Source organism: Anabrus simplex, chromosome 1 (assembly GCF_040414725.1).
Source record: "Anabrus simplex isolate iqAnaSimp1 chromosome 1, ASM4041472v1, whole genome shotgun sequence".
Classification (NCBI taxonomy): Eukaryota; Metazoa; Arthropoda; class Insecta; order Orthoptera; family Tettigoniidae; genus Anabrus; species Anabrus simplex.
Genome location: NC_090265.1, coordinates 1515150420 through 1515162772, shown reverse-complemented (window position 1 = coordinate 1515162772; position 12353 = coordinate 1515150420). Strand labels below are relative to the sequence as shown.

Genomic DNA, 12353 nt, shown 5'->3' with positions numbered 1-12353 from the left:
AGCACAAGAGAACATGGGTTCTTTTCATCCCAAGAAACTTATTCAAGAAGTCCCCATGAGGTGGAATTCTACCTACCATATGTTACAAAGATTTTGTGAATTGGAGGACACAGTGAGAACTTCAATAACTCTCATAAACAGAGACATCCAGGTCCTTTTGCAAGAGGAACAGTTATTTTGTAAGGAGTTTTGTACTGTTCCCATTACTGCAGTGAAAAATGAAATGGCGTATGGCTTTTAGTGCCAGGAGTGTCCGAGGACATGTTTGGCTTGCCAGGTGCAGGGCTTTTAATTTGATGCCTGTAGGCGACCTGTGCGTCATGATGAGGATGAAATGATGATGAAGACCATACATACACCCTGCCCCCGTGTCAGCGAAATTAACCAATGATGGTTAAAATTCCGGACCCTGCCGGGAATCGAACCTAGGACCCCTGTGACCAAAGGCCATCATGCAAACCAGTTAGCCATGGAGCTGGATACTGCAGTAATGAGTAGTCATAAGTATGTTACATGCAGCCATGTATGTATTATGACAAATGGCCTCGCAAATGTTTGTCAAAGACTGTTAACTGTGACATTCACTACTACTCACTTACTACTAGATTCAGAAATCTGGAGTACAATGAGTGACTGACTTATGTACATTTTTGGATCCAAGGTTCATGTTACTAGTATTCATGGACAAAGCTGCAGGAGAATAGCAAAGAGGTGTGCAATTGAACCACTGTGAAAATCAAGCAAACAAGAGCAGGTTTCAGCAAACCAGATGATGGTGAAGAAGTTCTGGTAAGAGATGACAACAGAAATGAATTCCGTATTTGGACGGATTGATAAAGTGACATTTTCGAGAAAAACCACAGGTAGGTTGAAATGATGATGATGATGAAGAAGATGATGATGAACACCTTTATTTGAAATATATTATTATCATCTTTCTTTTCTTTATCAGGCACACCAATGTCAGCTGCTACCATTGAAATTAATCGCTACTTGGTTAATGATTTCCTACATAGAAGTTGGGACCCTCTACAATGGTGGAAGGAGAACTGTTACCTCTATCCAACTTTATCAAAATTCATCTGGCTTCACTTCCACATTCTGTGCCCTGCAAAAGATTGGTCTCTAAAGCAGGACAAGTGATAAATGATCACAAATACTCATGAGCTCAAAAACCTTGGGCAGGATTTTGTTTTTAAACACGAATTCCTACTTACTGCGCAGAGTATAGACTAACCTTCTCTTAAAGTTTCGCACCTCCTGTTGATTTTCAATTTATATAGTTTTAAAAAAATATGAAATAATAACCATGAATGAATATAAGTTTCTGTAGTGTTCTTTGCTTGTCTGCCACTATACAGTACAGTATATATCTAATAACGTGCGTGATGTTAATAGTTACTTAATGAGAGTCCTCCATTAGTTCCTTCTCCATCCGAGCCTAGTAAGTAAGCAATATATATATATATATATATATATATATATATAGTTGATACTTGGTCGTTTCTTCCATATGGTAAAGTACACAAGAACCTAGTTTATCTGGATCGAAAAAAAGTTTTTACTTGTACAGTACTTCTTTTACGGGGTCAATTCTTCTTGAATGTCTTTTCCGCCAAGGATAGTTAAGGACAGGAATTGGAAGAAAGTCGGCCACGGTCTATCGAAAGCACCATTCCAGCATTCACCTGGAGTTGAGAATGAGAAACCACGGACTCTTTTGAGTTCCTTGACTCATCTGCACGCATTCCCGGATGCTCGGACGTAGATGTGAATGACGTAAATGACTGGTTGAAAAATGACTGTAATTCAGACTACGGCGTAATGACAGATGAATAAATGATTGCCTCTTGTTCCTCGGCAGGTAATAATGAGATTGATGGTGAATTTGAAAATGAAACCAGCGCTCCATCAGAAGAAACAATGACTCATGAAGATGCAACAATGCAGCTGGACAAACTGATGGCCTGTTTAGAATCCCAGATTGAAACCACATTGGCAGAACTGATGTTAGTACTTCTCCATGATCATGCTGCGCACAAACACTATGCAAATATAAAACAGAAAAAGCTCACACATTATTTTAGTGCATAAAACAGTCGTAAATGTAAGAAAAGTGTTCTTATATTTTTTTGTACAAGTGAAAAAAGGTATTACTGTACAACTTATGTTAATATACTATATAACATGTACTGTATTGGTTTTTTGTTTTTCCGGATTTTCCATCATTCAGATCAGTTCCGGTCCCACTTAATCTGGATAAATGAGGTTCTTGTGTAAAGTCAACTCGTGTCCTCATCCTGAGGTGGTGCAGCTCTTTTCAGGCATCCTCAATGGAGGTGAGCTGCATTTACCATTTCAACCACATACCAGCCCTCCTGCCATTCTTAAATTTCTGGCAATACCAGGAATTGAACCCAGGCCCCCGAGGACGGCAGCTAACAACACTAACCGTTACGCTATGGAGGCAGACTTCCATATGGTATATAGTGACTGACTGATCCTAGATATTTGATTGAATAGTATGAGACATCCTCTTCATCCTAGTGTATAGTTACGCCTCTTCTTTCCTCTTGTACCATCCACTTGGGCCTCTCCTTGCCTAGCACTTTGTGTCATTACTTCAACCGTTGTTCGCCCGATTTGTTCAGAGTAACATCAAGATGTCCTATTTCTTTTCCTCCATAATTCCCCCTCCCATTACAATATTTAAAATATCACTAGTTTTGATACATTAACAAGAACATAAATCTGTGGCTTGGATCTAAAAGGGCCAATGTCATTTTTTATCGAAATTAAGATATTAACTGATACAAACGCGTTTCATCCTGGCTTACAACATGTTAAAAGGGCCAATGTCTCTGTTAAGTACTAAACGAACAGTTAATGTTTAATTAAATAAGCCCTTGCCAATAATGTTAGATTACCAATAAAGATTAGAGACCTGGCAATTTTTGAAGAATATGATAGAAAAAAATAGCGTTTAATAAGGTGACTTCCACAGAGGAAGTATAAAGTTATTTAAAGTTAGAAGTTGAAAACAATAATTGGAAAACTATAAGCAAAACTTCAAATGCTCATAGCTCAAAAACAGGTTTTTTGACATTGGCCCTTTTAGAACCAAGCCACAGAAATGTTTTTATCTTTATTTTTGTGTATAATACCTTACATTTCAAAGGAAAGATGAATTAATACAAAGGATTTTGTGTTTGTGAAAATATCTCAGTCTATTTTCGGAGCTTGGTCAAGTGATGCATAACACCACCCAGTACGAAATAGTCAAATTATTATTATTATTATTATTATTATTACTTTTTGTAGGCTTCTGATTTTTTATGGAGTTATTTAGATGAATGTGTATTATGAAGATCTTCACAATCTACACAGCATAGGATGTACAGGATGGTTTACTGTAGACTAGAAACGATATATTTGAAAATATACGGTACCTGTTGTTGGCAGACATTTCTTCTACTTGTCCATTGGATTCTTGAGCAAGTCTTACAGCCAGTTCATGGTCCCGTTTCTCTTGCTCTAGTTGCTCACGGTAACGAGTGTCCTCCATTAGTTCCTTCTCCATCTGAGCCTGGTAAGCAAGCAATATCATATGAAACAAGGAAACAAACAAGAGCAGAGAAATAGATCGGATAGAATAGAAAGCTGAAATTGATAGAATAAAAATGGTACAAGATCAGTGTGATAAGAGAGAACAACAGACAGGACAAACAAGGACATGTAGCTACCTCTTCCATCACTTCTTCCCACACCTTGATGGGGTCGCAGTTGTGAACTGTGTTGCACAATTTGACTTGGCCTTATTTTATGGTCAGATGCCCTTCCTGACATCAACCCTCTGTGGAGGGATATATTGACTACTGGGTGTTTCTGTGGTAGTTGATAGTGTATTGCACTGTGTGTACATGAAGTAGAGTGCATTGAGACAAACACAAAGAAACAGTCTCAGAGTTAGAGGGTTTGTCTAGATGTGGCTAAAATCTCTGGCCTGGCTGGGAACTAAACTACTGATCCTCTGGTCCAGAGGTCATAATTCTGGCCTTTCAGCTAAAAAAGCCACACAGATTTCACAAATGTGAAAACACAAAACTGACAAACTCCACTCCTTCATATACAGCTCTCTACGTGAAAATGAAAGAGATTGTATATTTTGTGTTTGATCATATGTGTTTTTATGTTTGCCCTTGTCCCTATTACTTATACTGACCTGTTATCATGTTTATCCTTTGTGTAGGTTCCTACCCTCATTCCTAAAATTCAGCTTACTAGATATTAGCATCAAAGTGTTCTTCTCATATAATTGAGTCTAGATGGAAGTATGACTAGAGGTGAAATAACAATGGATTAATGGTTGCACACTCATAAACAGATTATTAGTACCAGTCTGAGGAAGATCCATAGATAGTTTGTGTAACTCTACTTTTAGCCGATGAGTAGTTCAACCCGACTCCTTGGCTGAATGGTCATATTGCACACTGACACAAAATATGATAAAAGGAGAACATTAGGGGTAAGGTACGAATAAGGTAATGAATTTTATTAATTTAGAAAAGATCTATACAGCAAATTCAGAGCAAAAGTTTGAGGAAGTCTTGTTACAGAAAAGTATTGGAAGAGAAATGATAAGAGTGGTAGAGGCAAGGTAGCATTTATGTGAAGGCATAAGTAGGTAAAATACATACTTAAAAATTGAAACCAGAATAAGTCTGTTAAAAGCAGCAAAGAATGATATCATGGGCACAGCAAAAGCAGCATATGGAAAACTAGGCAAAACTACTCCACATAAACAATTGAAATTTTGGGGATATATTGCTAATACAATGTAGGCACCTATTATGGAAGGGTTTCAAAAACTTCCACCTCTAAGGGGATAAAATGGGGGTAAAACGCAAAAAAAACAAAATATTCATTACTCTGAAAGTGTCTTCAGAACAAAACTGAAATATCACTCAATGATTACTCCTTTATGAACTAGATGTTAAACAGCACAAGTTTAGAAACAAAATTCAGTGGGGGTTAATATCTGAAAACAAACATATTAATTTCTCTGAAACTGTTTGACATGCAAGATTGAAATTTCACATGATGGTGATGGTTCCTCCTATATGTCTTAAATGTTGAATAAAATGTGGTTTTAAAATAATATACCCAAAAGGGGTTTCAACTGGGGGAGAGAGGGCTAATGACATAAATATAATTTCTCTCAAACCGTTCGGCATACGAGTTTGAAATTTCACATGCCAGTTGCTCCTACACAGGGTCTCTCATATAAACCCAGGCCAAATACACAGTGTTTGTACTCTGCACTACAGCAGCTGCAGTATCGGAAGCGTGTGCATAGTTCTTGAACTTGCAAGCAGTCTGCACGTGTTCAACCTAGCAACAGTCTGAATCTCAGCTGTCAACCTCGTGAAACAGTTATCACTGCAACACCGTGTTTTCATATGTAAAAGCTCTGGTTTCATCTTAATGGTCGTATGAACAGTCATAACTCTCGCTATTGGTGTTTATGAAGTACTTCATTAAGATAGGAATATTGGTAAAATCATTTAAGCTTAAATGATTGGGCTTAAATGACTTTAACACTTGCAATCGATGAAATTAAATTATGGTTTCCTTCTAGGAACCTTATTTTTTATAGGAAGATCGGTGTTTGATGTGCTGTTAGTGCAAGATGAATAATTGGGCCTATTTTTTTTCCACACAACAGTAAATGCAGAGAGGTACCAAGATGACATTTTGATGCTGTTCTTCCATTAGTTAACGGAAGAAGAAAAATCACGTGGGTGGTTTCAACAAGATTCAGCCCCTGCTCATACAGCAGAAGATTCCCCTCTTACAATCTCAGAAGAGTTTGCAGACAGAGTAATCAGTGCTGGTCTATTTGCCCCTCGTTCTCCAGATCTAACAGTGTGTAATGTTTACTTGTGGAGTAAAATGAAAGAAAAAAAAATGTATTGAACAAATCCTCACACATCGGAGGAACTGAAAGAAAACATTACAAATGAAATCAGAAATATTACAGTGACAGAACTCACTTGCGTCAGCCAGAACGTGGTTACCAGATACAATACCTGTATAACCCAGGAAGGACAAAATTTTCAGCATGTTTTATAAGGTAAGATTTCATATACGATTGTATACATGTTCAAAGCAGGGCGGCCGCACGTGACATAAGTTCGGCTGAGGCAGCTGCATGCGAGCTTGAAATTTCACATGATGGTTGTCCTAAATGTCGAATTTTAAATAACAAGTGGTTTTAAAATATGAATATTGGGGCAAAAGTCATGGCAACTATTTTTTTTCTTGTAGATATGTGAACAGATCACGAACGTATACATGTCGTGTGGAAGTTCTGCAGGCAGAGTGTGTATGCAGAACAACAGATGGCTCTGTGATAGTTGGTAGTAGCGCAGCGAAGGCTGTGAAATCAGTCAGTTGGTGAGTGTCGTGCAAGATGGAAGTAACCTGTGTTGAGCAGCGCACTTACATCAAAATAGCTGTTCTCCGAGGGAGAAATGCGATGGAATCTCACAGTGAATTAGTGGAAGCCCTTGGGAATAATGCCCTACCATACCGCACAGTAGCACGGTGGGTAGGAAAGTTTCAGCAAGCACGTGTGTCAACCAGTGATGAGCAACATTTGGGACGACCTGTCAGTGTGCGGACCGATGTGGCACATACAGTCATCGAGCAGCTCCTGGATGAAGACAGACGATGGACGCTACTGGAGTTAGACAGGGCAAGTGGCATCAAGAAACGCACTGTCCACAGGATATTGCGTAGTGAGCTGCAACTGCGCAAAATCGCATCGCGGTGGATACCACATGCACTGACGGAAGTTCAAAGGTGGGTGTGCTATGCAATATGCTCTGACCACCTTGCACGCTGGCAACAGGACGGCGATTAATTCTTGTCACGAATAATTGCCATTGATGAATTTTGGGCCAGGGCATACGAACCAGAACTGAAACGTCAGTCTGTGGAGTGGCGACATGCTGGATCACCAAGGAGGCAGAAGGTCAGTCAGAATCCTTCCTCAGTCAAATTGATGGTGATCATCGCGTATGACGTCAGGGATGTCATTGTTTGCCACTTTGTTTCATATGGTAGAACAGTGACCGCACAGTACTACAGGGACTTCCTGGTGTGACAGGTACAACGTGGCGTTCGGGAGAAACGTCCAGATCTTGTGGACAGTGCAATAATTCTGCACGACAATGCAAAACCACATAAAGCAGAGTATGTAGGGCAGCTACTGTTCATTGAGGATGGGAAGAATTGGATCACCCACCGCGCTCTTCCAACTTTTCGCCCTGTGACTTTGATCTAATTCGAAAGATCAAGGAACCACTACGTGGTACGCGGTTTGCAACATGAGAGGACATTGCTAATGCTGTGCACCAACAGGTGACCCGATTCACACATGGTACGGCAAATGCTGAGGCAGATGGTATTCGGCGCCTCCCACATCATTGGCAGCGTGTGGTGTCAGTAGCAGGGGACTACCTTGAGGGTCTTTAGGCCCAGGTTTGTCATGTCAACTTTATTTGTACTGTGTTTTCATTCTTTTGCACCGGGAGGGCCATATTGCCTGTATACTACCGTAATAAATTAGTGTGTTACCATATTTCACTGCTATTCATTGTCCACACATGTAGTTAACACCTTGTCCTTTTGTCTGTATATGTCACATTTTCCAACCAGACTGGTATCTTCAAGAAAAAAAATAGGCTGCTATGACTTTTGCCCCAACCTTCGTAATACAACCGCTAAGCCTGAAAACATAAATACTCATATCTCTGAAAGTGTTTGACTTACGAGGTTGAAATTCCACATGATGGTTGCTCATGTATGTAGCAATCTCAAATAAAAAGTGGTCTTAATAAAATACACCCATAAGGGATTTTGACTGGGGGTGGATGTGAGGCCTGCTGACAAAAATATCTATTTATCTGAAATTGCTTGACATACGAGGTTAAAACTTCACATGATGATTATTCCTGAATGCCCTACATTTTAACAAAGAAGTTGTCTTAAAACAACAAACCCTTAAGGGGTTTTAACTGGGGGTGAGTTCTGATGACACAGATATTTATTTCTCTGAAACCGTTCAACACACGAGGTTAAAATTTCACATTATGGTTGCTCCTATACATTCTAGATTTTAAATAATAACAGGTCTTAAAATAATACATCCCTAAGGGATTTTGGTTGGGGTGGGGGGGAAGGAGGAGATGAAGACTTATGACAAAATTATTCATCACTCCAAACCATTTGACGTATGAATTTGTTATTTTACAAGAATTTTGGATGTCGTAGGTGTCAAATATGAATGAATGAATGAAATCCTAGACCTGTTTTCCAGTCATTGACCAGGTCAGGGATGGAATGAATGAAGCCCCATCTTGTGGCAAGGACAGGAATTGTGCCAGCTGCCAAGGCCTGTCGCACTCCTCTGGGGCAATGATTACTGACTGACAGATGAAATGAGATGATAATGGAGAGTGTTGCTGGAACCGTAGTACCCAGAGAAAAACCTGTCCCGCCTCCGCTTTGTCCAGCACAAATCTCACATGGAGTGACCGGGACTTCAAGCACGGAACCCAGCGGTGAGAGACCAATGCACTGCCGTCTGAGCCATGGAGGTTCTTGTGTCAAATACAATATAATTACAAATATTTCATGTACATAAGGATTGGGACCATGTAGAAGTTGTTGAAGTTCTAAAACTAAGTCTTCACAACAGCCAAGGTATTCAACCGAATTTCCGATTTCTTTCCTGTATTGCCAAAAAAAATGTATTTGTAAATCTCAGGCATTTAGTTGAAATAATCTTAAACTTAGTACACAAGTGGAGGAACATTTTTTAAGATTGTATATCATTAACAGTATCTATGTATTCTTGCTCACATTGAATGTCTAATTTTTAAAGATTTCAAACTCTCAAACTACTAATCAAATTCCATAAGCTTAATGTATATACATACTAGGCCTAAATAATAATGGAGGATTCAACTTGATTTTTTATCAGGATTAGTGCTGCCCTCTAGAAACATACAATTATGTCTTAGATTTTAAATAAGAATTGGCACACCTCTAAGGGGTTTTGACTGGGTGGGGGTGGGGGTGGGGGTGGAGTTGGGGGTGAGCAATATGACAAAAGTATCCTTTTATATGAAATTGTGTGAATTACAAAGTTAAAATTTCAAATGATATCCTAGGTGTTAAATAACAGAAGGTTTGAAACAAATTTAACATCTCAGCGAGTTTTTTCACCTCCTAAGTGGATTTTCTGGAAACAAAAAAAATATGTGTTCCTTTATTTTTCAAGGAGATTCCAAATACCAATCTTCATGTCTCTAACACCTTCAGTTTTTGAGATATATAGTAAGTATCCTTATAAAAATAGTTCAACTCCTTTTTCACTTCTGGAATTGTCAGAGCTGTTCTCTAACTGGCCCCACAAAAGTTTATTTTCCTCAATTATACAAACTTAACTAATCATTTAATATGATTGAAATAAGCACACATGAACATTCTGTACTTTAATATTTAATAGAGGTGTCACATTATTTTCATTTTCAGAGAATGAGTAAAATAAAGGAATAAAAACCTGTGTATTACTATACTTTCTATTATTTACTTGAAACTCTTGCAGTAAAAGTTATGACTGCCCTCACTACCTGAGCAGGTTTAAATTGAGACCAACACTTTTTTAGGTAGGTAGTCCATATACTGAGCAAGAATTGGTACCTGTAGAAGCGCAGCTGTTTTCCTATCTTCTGCCTCTTGTCTTTTTCTTTCTTCTTCTTCAATCTTTCGTCGAGCTTCAATCTCTGCTTTCCTGAAAAATAGGGAAATCATTAGGGGAAGTATTCCAGTAATAGAAAAGTGTTGAGTAAAAGTAGTCAAATTTACTTGTAATAAATACTCGTTTTAGTAATTTTTACGTATATTTTACCAAATGTTTTTTCTTGTAATTTACTTCTTTAAATAAAAATGTAGTCATTACATTATAGTAATCAATATACATAAAATCAAGAGCTTGCAACATTAGAGCCTCAGCACTTGGGAAGCCAAGGATATGTAGGCAACATGAGATACCACATCTGAAACAATGTTTAGATACAGTATCAATACCCAAGACAAAAAAAAAGTAAGTTCGCCAGTTTGGCTGAATGGTCAGCACTGAATCCTTCACTTTAGAGAGCCTCGAATTTGATTCCTGGCCAGTTGGGGTTTTTAATCATGTCTGGTTAATGTGTTTGTGTTTGTTCCATTCCACACCACACTACACCACTTCCCACCACCAACCATCAATCATCACACAAGCATGCAATAGTGAATACATTCCTCCACAAAGAGTTGGCATCGGGAAGGGTTCCTGGTCATAAAACAGTGAGTCATAGTTTGCACCCGCGACACCACCACAATGTGGGATAAATGATAGAAGAAGACTAAAATCACAAAAATATTGATACTTCGATAAAATTGGAAACAAATATCAATATCTGTAATACTAATTTACGTATATAAAATCCTTATTTAACCTGTTTTTCACAGTGATACTGAGAAAACAAGAATATTTCAACAGCTGAAATTCATGCCAGATATAGGTTGTTGTTTCCCCTTTACAGGAAAAATACAATGAAACTCTCACAACCAGAAAATTGGTACTTTTTAAAGAAAATTACGTGTCTGAAGCTTCAATCTACTGTATGTGGTTGCCAGGAAGCACAGAATAACACAGAGTTGGCAACATGTATTACAATGCATTAGCTCACCGAAGCTGAGTTTTGTGCCAGTCACCATATTAGCAAAACCAGCTATGCCATACAATGAGCATAGAATAAGGTACAATAGAGCACCTCACCAATGTGATGCCAGAAATGAAGCCAACAGACATGCATGGCCACCATATTTTTGGGCCACGATATTATAGACTAGTTGCTGTCTATTATTGATCAAGTTATGACATTTAAAGTAAATACAAGAATTCTGTATTCTGATTTGAGTTCATTGAGATAAAGGATTTGCAACAAATATTAAGGTATGCAATTGAGAAAGAAATAAAAAAATCTACATTATAAATGACAGGATATTGAAAATGACAGTAAAATTGGCTGCAGAAGTCTTGACCCACTTCAACTGAATTCAAATGACAGTGCTAGTGGAATTTTACATTCACATTGCTCTTGACCCCTGTTCAGTCATTTTAAAATGACCCAAAATTAATATTTTTAAACCAAAAATCTGAAATGCAAATAGCTTCTTAGACCAAAATAACATTGAGATTTCACAAAACCAAATTCCAATAAATAGTTTCTAATATTCAATCGGATTCTCTTCACATTCAAATGAGAATTCATTTTCCAAAAGTAGCAAGACAAGTTAACATCATCAACCAACAGGTTCTGAAACTTGTGAAAGATGACAAAATAACATAAAAACTGACTCTGTAGAATATGATGCTGTTTATGAAGTACAGTAGTACGTTATCCTGTTGAATTTCTTAACTGTCTTCATCCATCAGGCATGCCACCTCACAAGACAGATATAAAATTTGGATGCATAGTAATATTCTTCTTCACAATCTACATACCCTCACAACCACAAAATGGTACTTTTTAAAGAAAATTACATGTCTGAAGCTTCACTGTAGGTGGCTGTCAAGGAACACAGTGGTTTGTGCAATGGAATCAGTTTGACTATGGTAAAGCTAGATAAAAATGCAGAAATTCTCATGGGCTCAGCTTCAGGAAGAATGTGTTTTATTCCAAGAATAGATTTGGAAATTTTGACACACCATTTTAACAGAGATAATTTCTTCTAAATTAAGCCTTCTCCATCACAGTCAACAAGCTAAATGCACAAACTTTACATAAATTTGGGCTCAATCACACCCATGAATAGCTTTTTCAAGAGTTTGCAGATCCATCAATGTCAAAGTACAATTCCCATCTAAACTATACTCAGTATGATTTGTAAGGAAAATTCATAATACCTGTTATGATTGATATGTATGTAATACAGGATTTCCAATAATTATCATTTTTTCTTTACCTTGGCAGTCTGTTCCTATGTGGGCATTCATGTCTCCCATTATCACCACTTCTTTATTTTTGATACACCTCTCCAGTTCCTCCAAGAACTGAAGAACTCCTCTAGACTCTCATCGGCTGGGTTGAGTGGCTCAGACAGTTGAGACGCTTGCCTTCTGACCCCAACTTGGCAGGTTCGATCCTGGCTCAGTCCGGTGGTATTTGAAGGTGCTCAAATGCAGAAGAAGAGCTACAGTACTACTAGATTTTTGTGAGAGGAATGGAATTAATACT

At 38.1% G+C, this 12353-nt stretch overlaps 1 protein-coding gene across 3 annotated transcripts in view; it reads right to left on the bottom strand.

Annotated features, from left to right (window-relative positions):
• The window catches only part of jar (Myosin heavy chain 95F jaguar), a 562711-nt gene that overhangs the window by 101028 nt on the left and 449330 nt on the right, over window positions 1-12353 (bottom strand). For all 3 annotated transcript variants that reach the window (XM_067138002.2, XM_067138003.2, XM_067138005.2), the window contains 2 exons: window positions 9772-9862; window positions 3450-3586 (listed from right to left, as the gene is read on the bottom strand). In XM_067138002.2, the coding sequence (XP_066994103.2) occupies window positions 3450-3586; window positions 9772-9862 (228 nt within the window). The remainder of the gene's footprint in view (window positions 1-3449; window positions 3587-9771; window positions 9863-12353) is intronic.